The 21,065-nt window shown below is 39.2% G+C and overlaps 1 protein-coding gene across 1 annotated transcript in view; it reads left to right on the forward strand.

Moving 5' to 3' along the window:
- Positions 1-13,674: 13,674 nt before the first annotated feature.
- NEB (nebulin) overlaps positions 13,675-21,065 on the forward strand; it is a 224,786-nt gene continuing 217,395 nt past the window's right edge. The window contains 5 exon segments of the mRNA XM_019456312.2: positions 13,675-13,772; positions 14,392-14,476; positions 15,002-15,067; positions 18,719-18,760; positions 20,433-20,654. Coding sequence (XP_019311857.2) covers positions 15,032-15,067; positions 18,719-18,760; positions 20,433-20,654 — 300 coding nt within the window. The 5' untranslated portion in view covers positions 13,675-13,772; positions 14,392-14,476; positions 15,002-15,031.

Genomic DNA, 21,065 nt, shown 5'->3' on the forward strand with positions numbered 1-21,065 from the left:
TGATGTTGCCTCGAAGGGTTTTTCTTTACATGCCTATGCTTTGTTTAAAGAGGGTCACTTAATGGCCATTAAGACCCTAAGGAGCTGACCTGTGTTAGAAAGATTTCAGTCTTTGAGGGGATGAATGGGGGGGTTGGGAGTGGTGGGTTATAGCTAGTTTGGTGTCTCTGGGTTCCAGGAAAATTAGACAAGCAGGAGGCTGTCATCACCAATGGCCTTGTATGCAGATGCTAAGGACCTCATATTTATGTTTAGATGGCAGGCTGCAATGGAAGCATGTGATGTGCTAAAGGGACACACTTGAGTTTTACACATACGAGCCCAGTGGCTGATGGGAAATAGGTGGGAGGCCTGCAGCAAGGAGGCTGCATTGATAATTCAGGTGAGAAATACTGATTGGAGTCAATGGAGGAGAAAAGAGGTTGCTGTGAGAGTGATTTATGAGGTGGCACTGAGAGTTTGAATGCACTGAATAAATGTGGAAGATGAATGGGAACTGGAGTAAGAGATTTTTACAGCCAAATGAGGGGTGGCAGGAAATACTTCCTACAACAGTAGTTCTCAAGCTATAGCATTCTCAAATTTTGCATAATACTTGGAAGGCTTTTGAAAATAGAGAGGCTAGTCCCCTACCCGAGAGAATCTGATTCCAGAGGCTGGAGCAGGACCCCAAATTTACGTTCCTAGCAAGTTCCTGGGTGATCCTAAGGCTGCTGGTCCTGGGACCACACTTTGAGAACCACTATCCTAGAGAATAGTATAATTACAGGTTGATGTGACTTCTAGAAAAGATTTAGACATAGAGTAGCTGAGAAGATGGAGGAGAGAATTTTAGGTGGGCTGAACAGCATTGGTAAGGCAATAATACAAGACCATGACTTGCCCACGAGAGTGGCCTCCTGAGAATCTACAGAAGCATGGCGGAGGTGAGACTTTCTTTTATAACCATGTCCCTTTGCAGTATTACGTGTTTTTGAGAACTTGACTTCCTCATGTTGTGAAATGGCCATTGGATATAACAAGTCTTAGCATGGTTTTCCCAAATGCAGGCACCTGAGAATGATTTAAGTGAAAGTATTCTATTTAAGAGGTTCAGGCAACTCCAGCAGAGAAAGGCGTGTTATACAGGGAAGAGAAGGCCTACCTATTAGGCCACAGATAAACTGGATTGGTACAAAGCACAAGCCTCAGAAGTAACCCAACCAAGGTGGGAGGGAGGCAGCTGGCGTGTTTGTCCATAAATGCCTGTCATTATTGTCGGTGGTACCTGGTGGTAGAGGTGCTGTGTCTGCGGCTTGCTGGGCCGTGCAGCTCTCCTTAGTCCTGAGGAAAAGAGCCTCGGGCACAGAGAAGCAGACGCAGCTTTAGAAGTGGTGGAATATATTCAAAGGGCTGAGGGAGAGACTGTATACCAATAGAGCACCACCTGGGCTAACCTCTAGCCAAATACCAGCAATGGTCCCTGTTTAGGCTCCTGGTCTGGGCCTGTCGGTAGCATGGCAAAGCAACAACCATTCTTGCGATTCTGCGTTCATTTGCATTTTGCACATCTGATGAAAAAGAATATCAATAAAATGAATTGAGGTGGAGTAGGGAGAAGGATTCCTTTTGCTTTTCTAAGGATGCCAAGCAGTTAGCCTCCAAGAATAGTGCATTTTACAGTTCATATTCTTTACCCATTCTTTCCATGTGGGACTACTCTTTCTTTTAATGTTTATTTTTTTATTTTTGAGAGAGACTGGGTGCGAGTGGGGGAGGGGCCAAGAGAGAGAGGGAGACACAGAATCCAAAGCAGGCTCCAGGCTCTGAGCTGTCGGCACAGAACCCGATACGGGGCTCAAACTCGCAAACTGTGAGATCATGACCTGAGCCAAAGTTGGACGCTTAACCGACTGAGCCACCCAGGTGCCCCACATGTGGGACCACTCTTTACTTCTTCCTTATCTGTAGAAATATTCTCTGCTTATTCCAAGAAGTAGAAGTTGCAAACTCTAATAGGGTTAGGATTTTGTTTTGGATATTCACCTGACATTAACACATTACTAGTTTATCTGTTTACTACTATTACTTTTTCTTGAAAATGTCATGACTTGGGTAATTCTTTTTTCTTCCCAGAAAATCCTATTTTCCTGGGCATCTAAACTAGATTTGCATTTTACTTGCAGATCCTCCCAGTCTCTGCAGCCTTGGATTCATTCTGAGATCAGCTGGAATGATATTCTTTTGGTCACCATTCAGAGGTGAGCAAAATGGCAGAGAAACTAAATGTTTCTGCTAGTTGTTAAGCTCCTGGGGTGTCTGAATGAGGCATACCTATAACCAATCAAGAAGTGTACTAATCACATTGAAAGGTTTTTTTTTTTTTTTTTTTTATCACTTTTCATAAAAAGCAAAAGGAAACAGCAGTAGGAATGTTTTAGGTAAAAAGTCATTATTAACTCCAGTGACTCCTGGAGTAGCTCTAAGGTACATCAAAATGCCTCTTGGATATTTTCCTGTCCAGAGAAATAGCTCAGTAAGTATTGGTTAGCTTTAAACTTTTTTTTTAAATAAAAATCAGGACTATCATTTACATTTATTAAATTAAAAAACATATAGCATTGCTTTATAATGTAATGTAATGTCTTAAAAATAGTGTAAAATATTTTTTCTTGGAGGTCAAATTGGTTTTGTTTGAAAGTTACCCCATGTCAGTCTTCAGCTATAAAATCATCCTGAGACCCAAGATGTGGGACATCTATTTATGGAGAATTAGCTATGGTGCCTGTCACTCAGCAGCCCAGCAGGGCAGTAGAGAGGTCAAGGTCTAAAGTGAACCTCACACACAGGAAGATATTTCATGCCATGACGGAGCTGAAAGGGTCACACAGCTCAGTCATTTTACAGATGAGGAAAATGAGTCCGAAAGCAGGGGGGTGATTTTAAGAGTAACACATTATTTAGTTGTAAATTGAATGGCATGCAGGTCAGAGATAGAGAAGATGGAAAACAGACTGTTCCCAGCCTTGGGTGCCGATTTTTTTCTGTGCCTGTCCAAAGCATTTGGGTTTAGACTGAGGCAGATCTGGAGTTGCCACTGTGGACAAGTGGGATTCACAAACTGTATTTTATGCGATGAAATGCACTGATGTGCTGATGATTGTGCTATGGTTAGGTAATTTTTAGACATGTAATATGAAACAAAAGAAGCCAGCAGGGTTCTTTTACTTTGAGGCTCCGTTTCTTGGAGCCATCACAACTGAATGTGCTTGCAAATCTCAGAGAAGGGTTATAATGCTCTGCATTTCCCACATTTGTTGGCAGTGGAACTCTCTTTTCATCAAACAAGTTGTGAGACTAATGATTCTCAAGAACTCAGATTGGGAAAAGCTGGTCCTAATTCCCTTGTTTACTTATGTGAAAAGAAAGCTACATAGAGGCTTTATGGGACTAGGCTTCCATTTTGGGAAAAAACCGTCCTCGAGTTTAACCAGGGCCCAAAATGTGCCCACTCCAGGCATCTGTCTACTGAAATAATAATTACAAAAGATACCACTTTAAGCTTTGGTTTGCATGTGAGGTTATCTGTTTAATTCAAGGCCCATAGTGCCATCTTGACTCTCCCTAAGGTGTATCTTAGGTCATTGGAGATGGTAGAATTGACCCAGTTTTTTGGTGACTTCCAAACCACTTACATTCAATAGGTCAGCTAGACTGTTCAGTCCATAATGAACCAGATTTTAACAATAGACCTGCGCCCCAGGGATCTTCCTGGCGCTAAACTGGACATGGAATCGACGGGGCAATTGTTGTCTATTTAGCTGCCCATGTTTGCTATATTGTCGAACATTCCAACCTCTAATGTTTTTGGCTGGCCACAAAAATTTATTACTGAAAAACTCTCATTTTCACTTTCCTTCTTGGAGAACAATCTGTTCTGGCCTCAGTGACAATGACAGAAAGATGAGTTAGATATTAGTTCAAACTCCATCAAATAAGTTAGGCATTTCCAGACTGCTTATTACTCATGCAGAGCACTGAGAACTACTTAATCAATCAAAAAAAGAACTATTTAATAAATCATTGTCTAAGGATGGCTTAGGTGGGTTGGCTTGTCCTATATGGGACCTCAGAAAATGCCACCTACTCGATACAGCCTTATCTTGCCAACTAGAAGTGGTACAACAGTTTCCTCCCCAAGACCAGCACATTTGAAAACTAATGATGAACATGGAAATGTATATTCCATTTAGAAAGTTGTCATCTAAGCTAGAGGAAACTTTTATGTTGTAAATTGTGCAACTGCCTCTATATTCGTATTTACACACACATGTATATATAAATAAATACATGTAATGAATAATTTTTTAACATTAGGCCTTATTTTTAACAATATAAGGACTTATATATTCAAACCAGTATTTGGGAAGTCTCTTTCCTGGGAAAGATACACACACATATGTATACACACATACGTATGCACACACACATGTGCATAGACATCTATAATTTGTGTGCAAGGAGACAATTGGAGGTACTTGTGCCTCACAAGTCACACAAGATAATCAGCTTTGCTAGTTTATCTTTATAGGTCATATTGGAAACTCCTTAGAAGTCAGCAATTTAAGGCTGGCATTGTTTTGAGACCCATTCATTTGTGAAGTCAGGGTGGCAATGGGCAGCAGGTTGTAGATTCTAATAATTTACTCCATAGCAATTGGGTAACCGGAATAGTGGGCTCAAAGAACAATTTTGGATAAGACTGTGGAGAGGGGATAATAGGAGCAAAACACAGAAAACCCTTGTTTGTTCTCAGTTCAATGCAGGGATCAAGAGACGCGTTGCCTAAAAAAGTGAGGACTCTCCTGACAATGAAGCTTACTGAAGAGCTCACATAGAAAATAAACCTATGTCCAAGTCCTACAAGAAATCAGGGAAATGGCCCAGAAGGTAATTTAACATTTTAAATCTCCCTGTACCACGTTTATGTATTTTTCATGGGGTTTGACTTCAGTGAACATCAGTAGGAGGAGGTAGGAGTATTTGGAAGGATGAGTGGGCAACATTGGTGAAACTTACTGTGTTCAACATGGATTTGGGGAAGCAAGTAACACCTGGGTGGCTTCATAATTTGAGAAAGCTCTTATTTACAGCTATATATCCTGCTGAGTTACTGGATCTGCATGTTCCACAATTGAATATGCTTAATTTTACACTGTATAATGCATGTTTCTGATGTATTTCCATTTTGCTAATATCTGATTGCCTTAAAGCTCTACACTATATAGAAGAGAGTAGCAACTTGAAAGGTCAGTATATATCATTTTCTACTCCTTAGCTAGGCATTCAGTGTCATCCATAGCATAGCTTCTACTCTATAGTCTTCCATTACTTCTCTACATATATCTTACTCGGTCTAAACCAAATATGCCACACACTTTCCCACCTCTATGTGAGTGTCCCTACTATCTATAATCCTGGAAAGCTCTTCTTCCTGTAATGTCCAACTCTTAAAGTTCTTTCCAAAATTTTCTCAAAATGCTATGTCCTTGCTTGGGATTCAAGATGGCTGACTGAGCACCCACATTTATTTTCACCCTTCTCAAACTCCTAATGAATGTCATAAAAAAAGTTAATAATAATAAATGATAAATCAGTAATAAAAAAGAAACTTGATAAGTAGCAGCTATTAGAAATTCTATACAAATCTCATTTATAGTGAAAATAAATGCTTTCATATACCTAGGAATACACTTGTACTGCTTGATGTCCAAGATCTATATAAAGAAAACCTTAAACCTTTACTGATGGATGTAAACAAGAATCTCGATAGCAAGATTAAATTATGAATGTGGTCAATTCTTGCAAAATAAATCCACAAATTCAATGCAATCATTAAAAAATAATCCAAGGATAATTTTTGTGAAACCTGATAAGCGAATTCTTAGTACTTCTAAAAAAACAAAAGTGTAAATAGCCAAGTGAATTTTAGAAGAATGAGGGTAGCTTGCCCTACAGATATAAAACATACTAAAGAGATATAATAATTAAAACAGCATGATACTGACTTAGGAAGAGTCAAATAGATTGGGGCATCTGGGTGGTTCCATTGGTTAAGCATCTGACTTCAGATCAGGTCATGATCTCACGGTTCTGAGTTTGAGCCCCACATCGGGCTCTGTGCTGTCAGCATAGAAATAAGTCAGAAAAAGACAAATACCAGATGATTTCACTCATATTTGGAATTTAAGGAACAAAACAAACAGATAAGCCCCTCTCCCACTCTTAAATACAGAGAACAAACTGGTCGTTACCAGAGGGGAAGTGGATGGGGGCAGGGGGAGACATAGGTAAAGGGGAATCAAAAGTACATTTATTGTTGGGGTGCCTGGGTGGATCAATCGGTTGAGCTTCTGACTTCGGCTCAGGTCACGATCTCACGGTCCATGAGTTCGAGCCTCGCATCAGACTCTGTGCTGACAGCTCAGAGCCTGGAGCCTGCTTCAGATTCTGTGTCCTTCTCTCTCTCTGCCCTCCCCTGCTCATGCTCTCTCTTGCCCTCTCTCTCTCAAAAATGAATAAACATTAAAAAAAATCTTTAAAAGAGTACGCTTATTGTGATGAGCACTGAGTAATGTAGAGAATTGTTGAATCATTATATTTTACACTTAAAACTAACATTGTATGTTAATTATACTTCAATAAAAAAAGAAAAAAGTTAAAATTTATATCAAATATCAAACACAAGAAGAGCGAAAACTCTCATAAGGATAAAACATGAAGTGGGAGGACTTGCTTTTCCAGATATCAAGGCAGATCAGAAAGCTACAGAATTAATACAGTGTGGTATTGGTGCAGGGATAGACAAATAGATCCATGGACAAATAGACAAATAGACCAGTGGATAGGGTAGGGAGCCCAGAAAAAATTCATACATATCTGGAAAAAATTGATAGCAGAGGAGGAATTTCACCCAGTGGGGAAACAATGAAATTTTTGATAAAAGTTGCTGGCACAATTGGCTATTGATACACAAAAAAATAAAATTAGATCTCTTGTTCATACCATATCCAAAAACATAAAATTTCCAGGGTGATTAAAGACTTAAATGTGAAAGGTAAACTCCAAGCTTAAAAAAAATTTTTTTACATTTATTTATTTTTGAGAGACAGAGGGAGACAGAGCACAAGTGGGGGAGGGGCAGAGAGAGAAGGAGACACAGAATCCGAAGCAGGCTCCAGGCTCTGAGCTGTCAGCACAGAACCTGATGCGGGGCTCGAACTCATGGACCACAAGATCATGACCTGAGCCAAAGTCAGACGCTCAACCAACTGAGCCACCCAGGTGCCCCAAACTCCAGGCTTTTAGAAGAGTATATAGGAACATATCTTCATGATCTTGGGGTAGAAGGATTTTTATTCTCCTAGTCATGAAGGAGAAAATTGATGAAGTTTACTACATGAAAATTAAGAACCCCTGTTCATCAAATTCCAGTATTAGAATAATAAAAAGACAAGCCACAGAGAGGAGGAAGATATTTGCAACACATATAACTATCAAAGGATTATTATCTAGAATAAAGAGCAATAGGCCAGCAACTGAGAAAAATGGGGGAGATTTAAACAGACACTTCTCAAAAAACACTAGAACACCCAAAAGTCTAATAAATGTGTGAAAAGAAGTTCAACTTTACTAGCAAGTCACAGAAATGCAAATTAAGACCATAAGATTATACTACTACGCATTTATCAGATAGACAAAATTTAGAAAGCTTTATCTCTTTTATCTCAAGGGGTAGGCAAGTTAGGAGCATACATGACTGTTGAGAACATAAATTGGTACCAATAGTGGAAAACAGGTAGTATTATTTATTAAAGTTGAAGATGAGCATATTCTTTGACCCATAATTTCCACTCCTACTTACTGGTCCACTTAGCTGCTCCTCTCGTACTTACTCTGATCATTTAATTGTTTATGACCACCAGAGTCCATGTACAAGAGTGTACAGTTTACCTAGTGTCTAGTTCTTAATTGACAAAAGCTGGAAATACTCAGTTCTGCCTCAACAGTAGAAGAGATAAATAGAAATAGTCATATATGGATATTCTATAATAATAACAAGCAACAGACATGATATTAAGTGAAAAGTAAAGTTATAAAAATTGCATATAGCATTAATCCATTATGTAAAATTTAAAAATAGACAAAACTAAACTATATTGTTTAGGAATGCATACAGATGTGGTAAAACTAAAAACAAAAGAAAGGAAATTATTACTGTCAAGGTCAGGATAGAAATGACCTTTCTGTGCCTGAGTGGTAATTACATGGATGCTTACTTTACCATCATTTGCTAAACTGTATACATAAGTTCTTTAAAATTTTCTGTTTATTATACTTCACAATAAAAAACAAAATCAAATAAAGTAAAAAATAAAAATAAAAACCCAGAAAGTAAAAATAAAAGAAGACAAGAAAAATCACAAAGACTCTAGAAACAGACATACACGCTTGTTCAATGTGTGCTGAACGTGGCATTTCCAATTCAACTCGTTCAATAAGTAGTGTCAAAAGTAGAAAGTAGGGATTGCCAGATTTGACCGCAAATAAATTTAAATCATCTCTATGGCTACGGACACCACAAACAACTTGGAGAAAATACTTACAACACCTATAAGACACAAATGACTAATATCCGTATGTTAAGAATGCTTATAAATCAGTGTAACAGGGGAGATATAGATAGTCAATACACAGAATGAAAGATACAAACAATGTATTTGAATTGTTTCAAATATGAAACAATAATAAATTTTATTAGAATTTGATAAAGTACAAAATAGAAAAACATAATATATATACAGGGAAATTTAAAATAATCACAATATAATCATTTGTAAAATTATATACTAAACTTAATAAGCCATAAAATAATTACAAAATATAAGAGCTAAGGAAGTCATTAAAGGATAAGTCTCCTTTTAGCTTTACCATTCTTTTTTTTTTTTAAATATATGAAATTTACTGTCAAATTGGTTTCCATACAACACCCAGTGCTCATCCCAAAAGGTGCCCTCCTCAATACCCATCACCCACCCTGCCCTCCCTCCCACCCTGCCCTCCCTCCCACCCCCCATCAACCCTCAGTTTGTTCTCAGTTTTTAACAGTCTCTTATGCTTTGGCTCTCTCCCACTCTAACCTCTTTTTTTTTTTTTTTTTTTTTTTTTTCCTTCCCCTCCCCCATGGGTTTCTGTTACGTTTCTCAGGATCCACATAAGAGTGAAACCATATGGTATCTGTCTTTCTCTGTATGGCTTATTTCACTTAGCATCACACTCTCCAGTTCCATCCATGTTGCTACAAAAGGCCATATTTCATTTTTTCTCATTGCCACGTAGTATTCCATTGTGTATATAAACCACAATTTCTTTATCCATTCATCAGTTGATGGACATTTAGGCTCTTTCCATAATTTGGCTATTGTTGAGAGTGCTGCTATAAACATTGGGGTACAAGTGCCCCTATGCATCAGTACTCCTGTATCCCTTGGGTAAATTCCTAGCAGTGCTATTGCTGGGTCATAGGGTAGGTCTATTTTTAATTTTCTGAGGAACCTCCACACTGCTTTCCAGAGCGGCTGCACCAATTTGCATTCCCACCAACAGTGCAAGAGGGTTCCCGTTTCTCCACATCCTCTCCAGCATCTATAGTCTCCTGATTTGTTCATTTTGGCCACTCTGACTGGCGTGAGGTGATATCTGAGTGTGGTTTTGATTTGTATTTCCCTGATAAGGAGCGACGTTGAACATCTTTTCATGTGCCTGTTGGCCATCCGGATGTCTTCTTTAGAGAAGTGTCTGTTCATGTTTTCTGCCCATTTCTTCACTGGGTTATTTGTTTTTCGGGTGTGGAGTTTGGTGAGCTCTTTATAGATTTTGGATACTAGCCCTTTGTCCGATATGTCATTTGCAAACATCTTTTCCCATTCCGTTGGTTGCCTTTTAGTTTTGTTGGTTGTTTCCTTTGCTGTGCAGAAGATTTTTATCTTCATAAGGTCCCAGTAATTCACTTTTGCTTTTAATTCCCTTGCCTTTGGGGATGTGTTGAGTAAGAGATTGCTATGGCTGAGGTCAGAGAAGCTTTACCAATTCTTTATACTTACCCTCATAGTCTCAAAATGGCTGCTCTGTCCCCTGACATTACATCTGTGTTCTAGGCATAGACAAGGGAAGAATGGAAGAGGACTATAGTACACGCCAGCTGAATCTGACCCTGCATATTGGTAGAATCGTACCTTTCCCAGAAGCCTTATTCTCTAGAATTACACTCAAATCTTACTGCCAAAAATGACACAGTTTACCCTTAACTCTTAGGGATTTATGGAAGAGTGTGTTTTTAAAATGAGCATATTTCTGTGCCAAACTAAATTATGATTTTGTTAATAAGCAAGAAGTGGAGCATATATATTGCTTAGTCAACTAGAGGTGCTGTGTGAAGGAAACACCTAGAACAGTGTTGGTACATTGTATATACTCAATAAACATTAGTTAGATAAAGGAATGGGAATTTGTTTTTGTTTTTTTAATTTTTTTTAAAGTTTATTTTTGAGACAGAGAGAGACAGAGCATGAATGGGGGAGGGTCACAGAGAGGGAGACACAGAATCAGAAGCAGGCTCCAGGCTCCAAGCTGTCAGCACAGAGCCCGACGTGGGGCTTGAACTCACGGACTGTGAGATCATGACCTGAGCCAAAGTCAGATGCTTAACCGACTGAGCCACCCAGGCGCCCCAGGGAATGGGAATTTGTATGTTACAATCTACATAATCCCCAGAATGACAGGGAAGGGGGATCAACATGAGAACCCAGGACCAGCTACAGAGGAAATTAGTGCAGGTTGAACAGAAGGCTCCCTGAAGTCTAGGATGAAATGGATACAATTATGGAATGTTACTTGAGGTCACTGAAAATACTGACAGCAGATTTACACGTAAAGTTTGAAGTAGTTAGTGATCTATCTCTAGAGTTGCGCTGATCAACACCTCAGCCACCAGCCACATGTGGCTAAGTTTAAATTAAAGAAAAAATATAACAACTCAGTTCTGCAGTCAGAGTCACATTTTGAATGTGAAGCTAGTGGCTACCATACTGGATGGGGCTGGGATAGGATGTTCCCATCATTGCAGAAAGTCCTATTGAATACTGCTTGTCTAGAAGAAAGAAGCCAAGGGAAAAGAGGGTGGGGAGAAATACCAATTCCCAGAAAAACTAACTCTTGTGCAGGAAAAGGAAAAGAATCATAATATATGGGGCTCCTTTGTGAATAAACTTTGCTAATCATAATAATATAAACATTGAATTCTGAATTCCGTAAGTAGAACTTAATTGGGAGGTTGCAGGGCTGAGAGGAGCCTTGTGTCTGGTAAGGGTGGGCGTTCGTGTGGAAGAGAGCTAAAGCTTCACCTTCCAAAGTGGAAACCTAACAGATAATGCTTCTGACCAAAAAAAATCAGAAGAGAGCAATCTAGACACTTTGTTAAATGCGTAGAGAAAAATAACAAAAGATTCGGCTAAGAGAGTTAAAACGATTGTCTCCAGAGAGGGAAAAATAGAGGACCAGGGAACCGATTTAGGAATGAGCCTCGCAAAACTATGTGATTCTCAAATCATGTGTAGATGTGATTGGATTAACATAATTAATAAAACAGAATAAACTGTAGGACAGTTACAGAATAAACTGTTACAATGCCACCTGCTCCATCAAGTCTCTTCTGGTCCGCAGTCATGATTCGTCTATACTTTGGTATTTACGAATGCATCATCTGAAAGTCTGCTCTTGGCACCTAACTGCACCATGCCTTGCTTTGCAGTCCATTATACAAGTTGATAGTCAAACTCCTATTGATTCATAAATTCTTAGACCAACTATCGCCTGATTTCATAAGCATCACAATATTTCAGTCTAATACAGAGTAAAGCATGAAGACTCCAATAAAATGTGTAAAAATGTTGGGGTGCCTGGGTGGCTCGGTTGAGCGTCCGACTTCGGCTCAGGTCACGATCTCTCTGGCTGTGAGTTCAAGCCCCACATCAGGCTCTGTGCTGACAGCTCAGAGGCTGGAGCCTGATTTGGATTCTGTGTCTCCCTCTCTCTCTGCCCCTCCCTCACTCATGCTCTGTCTCTGTCTCTCTCTGTCAAAAATAAATAAACGTTAAAAAAAAATTTAAATGCTAATAATAATTTAGAAATAATAATAGTTAACATCCATGGAGCACTGAGGATATGCAAGGCATACAATAAGAGCTTCCTACCAGTAAGCCAGGGTGTCAATTTATTCTTCTTCCACAGAGGAGGCCATAGATAGGGCAGAAAAATAGAGCAGCTCTTCCATACCCAGGGGACGTAGTTCCAGGTTAGCATTAGAATGTCTATGCTTTTTTTTTTTTTTTTACTTATATGATTTTGTGCTTTGTGTTTTAAAAAATGGGCCTGTATTATTTTTCAATTTAACACCATCTTTTAAAACACGTAACGAATAGTAAGTCAATTGTAGTTTACATCTGCTGGCTGGCGGAATGATCTCACGTTACACGCATGTCACTTGGTCATAGAACCTGTGAGAACATAGAAAACGAACAAGGTATAATCAGTTAAATGATAAAATGATGTGTCAATTTTATTTACCGCCATATGAATCACAGAAGGGGGAGGGGAGAGGTACATATGTTTGAAATGTGAGAATACTTACTAACAGCTAAAAAAGAGCTATTACAATATGTTTAATCCCAAATCCATGTCAAGATACGAGTGACCCACAGGGTTTTTGCCTTGGTACAGAGGAGTAGAGGGAGTTTAAATCTGTGAAAATTGTCTTTAGATAGAAAATTGTTAGGTAATTTTTACAAACTCAATGTCATACACTCTGACTTACCTAAGAGAGCATTAGCTTCTCCTAGTAATTTACTGATTTCGATTTTACCTGCTATTGTGTTTGGAAATTGAACCCTTTTGTGCTTGCATTCACACTTTGCCTCTAGAAGCCACCTGGCAAAAAGGAAAATCAGAAACCCAGTTACATATGAGAGAGGCTCTTCATTCCCAGCACCTGGCACTACTTAAGAAGGGAGTAGAAAATGAGTATGGTCTTGGCACCCCCCTCTGGTTTAGTAACAGAAAAATGATGGGGCCTATGCTCTCTAAATACACCCTGTGGTTATCTAGGGTCACATCAAATATTTTCACCTGTCATTTCGTTTTATCACGACTTTAAACATTGTTTTGCCAACTTGTTGTTTCATGAATTTTATTCCTTTATTTCTTTCACATTGACTCCTGAAACTTACCTGTAGCTCACCTGGTGAGCTGTACAAAAGGGGACAAATGACGTGAAGAAAGCAGCTACAGAAGGGTCACAGCCCCTCCAAGACATGCTTATTTTATCCTAATTTTTTTATGTGAATATGGTATTAAATAGGGTTGCAGGAAATGAGAGATTAAACCTAAATTTGAACTCCATATGCTGGAACTTAGGTAAAATTCCATTACATTTGAATAGTTCTAAGCAAGCAATTTGTTACCCTTTATCCTTTAGTGGAATTGATGAACAGGTGGTTTTTAGAAGATCACTCAGTATATTTAGCTTCTGAAATTCGAGCGACTCAGGGTCTGATTGGCTGCTGTTGCCACGTGATAATTGGGAGCCCAGGCACCAAGCTCGCTCTTGCCTGGGGTTCTCAGGAGGGGAGAGTTGGGAGAGGCTTTGCTGCTGAGGAAATTGATTTGATCGAGTAAAGGTAAGGCCAGTTTATGGCTTTTTCTGACATATTCTTTCTGGAGATGTTCTGCAGTTTCTGTTAAGTATTTTCCAAAGTTTGGGGTCATAACTGGGGAAGTTAGTGATGAAAGTGTGACTGGAAGAGCTTGTGACCCTATTGCCCTACTCAGGCCCTACTTACATCTGCCATGTGGTGTGTGATTAGAGTCAAGTCCTCTACTAACCAACTTACTGCTTGACTGAGTTGGCTTTCTCGTCCAAACAGAAAAATTTTTAAAAATGTTTTGCCTTTGATTTTTTTTTTTTCTAAATATATTAGGATGAAAAAGGATCTATGTTCTGCATTCCTATATTTATCCTGTTCTACTGGGCTTCATTTGCCTCAGAAGGAGTGGCAGTTTCGCCAGCTTAACAAAACCAGCCATGGCGGGGTATTGGTTTACATGGCAAATATCTTTGGGCGAAGGGACAGCTGCTCCAAGTCATCATCCACTTTTATCAGGAGAGTCCCACTCTGGCGTCAAACTAAGAAGGCCTTGGGAGATCCTTTCGTTAGTTCCTGAATTAGAAGCTTGGGCCAAAGACCCACAATCTTACACATACTTCAATCAGTGCTTTAAACGTTTCCTATTTTTCAGGTTTGAGGAAGAGCTACAGAAACAGAAGAGAAAAATCCATAGAAGCCAATGGTGTTCGGGGGGGAAATAACCCCATTGCCTTGAGGTTTCTATTTGTTCTTCTAAAACGATTGATTTGTTTTTCTGTGTTCTAATTTCAAGCGTAGGCTAGAATGCTACCATGTATTAGAGCGGCGTGGGGACCAAAAGCAGCCCTCTTAGAATTTTGATGCTGGGGGAAAGTTCTAACTTCTGGGAGCCAAGCTGACCTCCCTCTCACTAACGCTTTTGCTTGAAAATGTCTTTCGGCAAGTATTTAGAAATAGAAATACTCTGTTTCTTTGAATCCAAACCCTCTCGCTTTCTTCCCTCAACTTCCTTTTGCAAGTTGTACAATGAACTCAATTGATCCCGTAGCTAGAAGTACCAGTATTTAACACGTTCCTGAGGGAATCAAGAGAGAGTAATTTGAAGCCTCAGTTGTTTAGACCTGTATTTAAATATCTTGCTTAGCCTCCAAGAATCTATGGGTATGTAGACTGGATAAGTCTTAAATTCTGTTTTTGTCATGTTATGATTTCAGTCCTAGGGAGAGATTCTAATGTGTTTCTATTTTTTGGAATATGGAAAGTTTGTAGGGTGCCACTACTACTCTGGGAAAATGGCCGATGACGAAGAATATGAGGAGGTCGTGGAGGTAAGACTAAAACACCTGACTCTGACAGCCAAGTGTTTTATGTAGCAACAATCGAAGCTGTGTAGGTGAATTAATCACTTGAAAAATACATTGTCTATTATAACTTCACAAAGACTCATTATTAAAGCATGAGAAAGGAATATTTTATGTTCGGTTTCACTATAATTATGTGGGATTTAGAACTGAAAAGAAATATCACTGTTTCCCACTTGTGCTTTTCTTTAAACTCTCAGAAAAACATGGTGTGGGGGAAAGGCGGGTTTTCATTTGTCTTCTAAAACTCCTTCTTTCCCACCTGCCAACTCTCCTGATCAAAGGGACAGAGGAGATGAAGAGAAAGTTCCGAAAACTGAACTCTATTTTTTAGTTTCTGCAGAGCAATAGGGAAAAAAGAGCTATTTGCTCTTTGCTTCAACCAGCTGATCCTCTATAGGGTGATATGGATTCAATGTTCAGAATAAGATATATGAGATTATACACATATGTAAGACTATATATACACATATATATATATATATATATATATGTAAATGTGCACACATACCTGTAAATAGAAATTTGCCGTACTCACAAGTGACATTTGGAGCCAATCAGGATGTCAATCGGGGTCAGCTTTCTGACCAATCCTATTATATTTACCTAAGGGAACGAGACTAGCTTTTGCTTTTAAATTTTGGGGTGGGGGGAGGAAAGCAAAGACTGAAGTGGACATCTTAAAAAACTTCCTCTGGACATCTGACACATTTTACAAAGCTGTTAATTGTTTTATAAAAATTTTAAAATCACATTATGGTTTTTCTTCACCAGCTCTTGCCTTCAGCTTCACAGTCTAGAAACAAAACCTAAAGGCTTAGGGGCTATAATCCATATAAATATATTGCCATTGAATCTGAAAGTGCTTGATACTTCATAATTAATGATGATCTAAACATATGAAAATCTCCGAGTGCTGATGATACTTGGAGGTAGTTTTGAAAATCTGTGCTGCTTCATCAGAATGAAATTAAGAGCTACCCAGAACCAAATTCCAAATTAAAGTGCCAAAATTTGTCTTTGGAAGATTATTTTAGTGGCCAGTTTATGTTTAGGTGAAGAAAAATTTGTTATTCTACAAATAAAATTGCTTTTATTATTGAAGGATCTAGGGAAAAAAACACAGAATGAATCTCCTACAGTAGAACTTTCCACCTCTCTGGCTTAAGTGCCAAAGGCTACATTCTCAGTGCTCAGTATTATCACTGGTGTTATTGTTTTACATATGTCCTTATGGATCAGAATAATGTCTATTAAAACATTGACACAATTATACATTAGATTGCCTTCCCTATGGTGGTAATACCAGTGATAATTTTTAGCCTCCAACTTAAAAAAAAAAAATCCCTTGTTTTTCTTAAAATAATTGTATTCATTGGTCACTGGAAGTTATCCTCAGTGCTAGACTTGATTGATTTAACTAGATGTCATAAAAACGGAGGGGACTCCGTTTTTTTTTTTTTTTTTTGACATTTTGAAATTTTTAGGCATCTCATCCTTGCCATTTTGTTCCTAGTACTGCTTCTGGGTCTGACCAGCAGTTGCTAAATGGATAGACTTCCTGCCAGAGAGTGTTCAACCAAGGGCTCTCTGACCTCAGAAAAGATGCCATGAAGAACGGGATGGTGGCAAATTTGAGAAGATGGTCAGGGAAGAGTTCAAAAACAAGAGCTAGCTTTAAAAATATATCTTCTGGGGACCTTGGACATCTAAATAAAATTGTGCTATCCATCTCTATTCAAACTTAAACTTGGATTTGGGGCGCCTTGGTGGCTCAGTTGGTTAAGCATCCGACTTCGGCTCAGGTCATGATCTCACGGTCTGTGGGTTCGAGTCCCACGTCAGGCTCTGTGCTGACAGCTCAGAGCCTAGAGCCTGCTTCGGATTCTGTGTCTCCCTCTCTCTCTGACCCTCCCCCGTTCATGCTCTGTCTCTCTCTGTCTCAAAAATAAATAAACATTAAAATTTTTTTTTTTTAACTTGGATAGAAAGGACAAGAAGCAAGGATGTACTATCTAATTAGTGGCACAGCTCTAAAAAAAGTGAGATTTGGCATATATGTTAATGCCAACCATTTGGGTAACATTACTTTTTTTATAAGCTTCTTTCTGAGATACATTTACTAATGGTGAGAGCCCAGCAAAGGTAAAGTTGGATAGCTCACAAAGATCTGCTTTTGCTTGGGGGCTCAGAAAATCCAAAATAGTTGTGAATCATTCATTTTAGTTTAAAATTTCTTCTCAAGTCACTGATGTTTTGTGTGGCCACAGGCATGGCTGTGTGTGGATCAGCATTAAACAGTATTCCCTAAAATGTCCAAATGATATTTCCCGTGTGACGAAGGCACAGGCATATAAAAGAGAAATTCTCTGTCCTTTCGGAGTTTGTGGTTTCTGTCGCTCTGTGCAAGGACACACTGATAGAATTAGATTTTAAACTAAAGAAATAGTACAGGAGCAAAGAAAGCCCAAGAGTAGGAGACAGTAGGTAAATTTTCTCCTATCTTCCTGCAGACGAAATAGAGCCTGCGGCCTATTGACAATGGTTAAATAACTTGATAAGCGTTCACTGAACCAAGGGGCAAAACAACAGAGGCCAACTGAGGGAAATTAAGAAGTCAGTGTTTTACCCTCTCCCTGAGTATGTTTTGGTGGCAGGGAAAAGAAAAAGGAAGCATAAAATGTTATACATTTTGTTGATTGAGAAAATGAGCCAAATGTTTCCTTTTTATCCCTTTCCTTTGTGCCTCGGCCTGAGGCTTTGCTTCTTGCTGGGTGAGGCTGGGGGAAGGATTCCACTCCCCTTACGCATCTGAAACAAAATGTCAGCCAGTTCCCATCAGCATCTATTTATTGCCCGTGATGTCAGAAGTAGAACAAAAGTAGGTTTGATTTCAGATCCAGGCTGCAGGCACCTCGCAGCCGTCAGCTACAAACTGCAGCCTAACTTTCCCACATCTTGTGCTGAGAAATCTGCATTTTTTCACTCTCCCCTTGGCATTTGTAAATTTTCATCTTTGCATCCTTTCAAGACCATTGTGCTATGAAAGGATACACCCCGCACTCTGGAAGAAACTTTCATTCCTTAGTAATCAGGAGGGTGTACGGATAATCGAGATGTGTATATGCTTTCGGGTCTATTATTTCCATGATACAATCCAGTTAAAAATGTTATTCACATTGAGGTTTCTGTTTCGTTTTATTGTTAGTCACAAATAGTGAGTTACGGCAAGTTTTTTTTTTTTTTTTTTCTGCCCAACCCACATACTCAGGATATTGTTAGTATATTTTTTTCTGCAAATTCTGCCCTGGGTACTGTAAGAAAAAGTCTTACCTTGTCTCAAGTTAAATAACTGCCCCTAATAAATAATCAGCCTCAGACACCTTTCTCATCACTCTGCATCTCCTTGCCTTGTCTGGTAGCATTCACTTTAACTCCCCTGAAGTTTCACAAAGCTAAAATGGGTCCCAAAATGTGAAGACGCTCCCTTGTGTACTTGCTTCCCACAGATAGTGCACACTGGCTGAGCTAGTGAAATAATCCAGTGGTTCAGCTGAGGCAGAGGAGAGGTGATTTCTGCTTTGTTCTCATGATGATTCCTTTGTGCTCTATTTATAGTACTACACAGAAGAGACAGTCTATGAAGATGTGCCAGGAGAGGTAAGACCCAACCTGTGTCTGCATGAACTGCATGCTGATTAAAGCAGGCAGAGCCTTCCCCTCTCACAGACCTCCAGGGCTACAGGAGCTGGCAAAGGGAGAATCTGAGAAGAATCCCTCACCTACGTGTGCCCAGCAGCAGATGATACAAGAACGAATGCTGCTTGTCTGACAGAATACGTCCCTGTTCTTGCTATTGAACGTATCCAAAGTGATTGGGGATCATTCCCCCATTGTTCGTGTAGTATTTTTGGTGTAGGTGGTGCTCATTAAAGCAATATCAATGGCCATCACCACTCTGTGACTGCAGCAATCACATAGCCTTGGACATACGATTTGCATGGGAACCAGCTGTTTTATTATATAGAGTTGTAAGTTGTGGGGCACCGTCTCTGCCAACAGGGACAGCACCGCGAAGCCTATGTCCCTGATGGTGCAGTGAAGTGCCACTTAGATTTTAGCACATTAGGAATTCTAAGAAAGCCATTCCCATAGATATTCCAAGGTGGAACTTTTTTTCTAAGGTGAAATCCCTCACTCACGCTTTATTTTCTGAATAGAGCAGTTTTTCTTGATCGTGACAAACAGGGATGGCTATCCCTGGAGCCTGCTCCAAGAGCCTGTGATTGCATGAAACCTAACATTTGTAGATGCTGTGAACTGGTTCATTTCTCACCATCAACTGTACGTCAGTAATAATGGGCAGAAAGCCACCTATTAGCAATGATCTGACAACACTAGGGGAAGTTGTCGTAGAGGTACAATTTCCTTGCTACTTAAGTTTCTCTTCATCATTTGGTACAGATGATATTAGCTGTGAAGGAAATCATGCTGTGAGATGGATTGAAGACTTGTCTGCTTACCTTCTTTTCTTACATCCAGTATTTTTAACCTTGGACCACACCCAAACTTTGGGCCTTAGTTTCTTCCACTATACAGCCTGTTGTAAGAAACAGTCATTTCCCACCTACCGCATGCATAGGACTGTCGTAAGGATAATTACCCCCTTATGTTGTCATCGTTATCCTTGTCCACCTAAACATTTATTGGTGTAAATGGCACTCCGGTTCAGATTAATTAACTGACTAAGCCAAAAGAATGGTAATCACTTGTAATACTGATGTGATTCATTCTTTAGAATTCATTATTCTTTGTGTTAGACTGCAGGGGAGAATGCCCAAAGACCTGGGGAACAAGCAACCAACTTCTTCTTAGGCTCATTTGCAAGTGAATATAAAATCAAGAATTTGAGCTTTATTTGATCATCTTCATCTTTTGTTCTTTGATCCCACGTTTGCTTTTACTTTACCTAGACGATTTAAGATTTTAAACGGTTAAGAATACTGTATTTCTGATTTTCATCCAACCTTAAGGGGTTTGGGTTCTTTTCTACAAATGGAATGTTCTTTTCTACAAATTTCCTTAGCAAATTACTAAGGAGTATACTTTTTGTTCCACGCCATCTTGAACAGTCAGCATTCAGATTTATGTAACGTGATGTACTTTCATATGGACCGAGTATATGATTTACTGCTTTGACTGGCTTTAAATATGTAGGAATAACACTAGGAATGTAAGTCTGACTCGAGGTCAGAATAATGTGTATATACAAGATCATGATATCACGGTTTTTACTTACATAACAATGTTGAACTGCATGTCACATTTTCAGACAATAACAAAAGTCTATGAAACTACGACAACAAGGACAATCACATCTGACTATGAGCAATCAGAAACTTCCAAACCGGCACTGGTACAGCCAGTATCGGCAGAGCCGGTACCAGCCAAGCCACCGGAGAGGAAGAGGGTTATCCGGAAGAAATTGGATTCTTCTAAGTTCATGACGCCCTACATTGTACACAGTCAGAAAATGCAGGATCTCTTTAGCCCTGTAAGTTTCAAACCATTTCTGCTAATCTGGCTCTATTAGTGAGAAATTACTGATCTCTACCGACTCTGTTTTGGATGCTAGCTGGATTTTGTTTCTCAACCTCCTATGAGACAACAACTTATTCTGCAGAAATATAAGCTCTTGTGACTCTTTAATTTTCCTTTCCTCTAATTCATTTGCACCATTGCAGTATCAGGGAAAACATCCTTTCTGAAATTATTCCCACAAATTAAGCAGAAGGCCAATCGTACAGCATTTATTGGTATTTAATCACAATTTGTTAGCCAATCTAGAATAATGAAGTCCTGAATATATTCAGTTGAAATCAGTTCAAAGAAGCTAAATAATGTCTAATTAAAACTATGCCTGAGCAGGATACCCCTAAAGTAGACTAGTTAACCATACGTAAAA

Source organism: Panthera pardus, unplaced genomic scaffold (assembly GCF_024362965.1).
Source record: "Panthera pardus isolate Hobbes unplaced genomic scaffold, ASM2436296v1 HiC_scaffold_10, whole genome shotgun sequence".
In the NCBI taxonomy this organism is placed as follows: domain Eukaryota; kingdom Metazoa; phylum Chordata; class Mammalia; order Carnivora; family Felidae; genus Panthera; species Panthera pardus.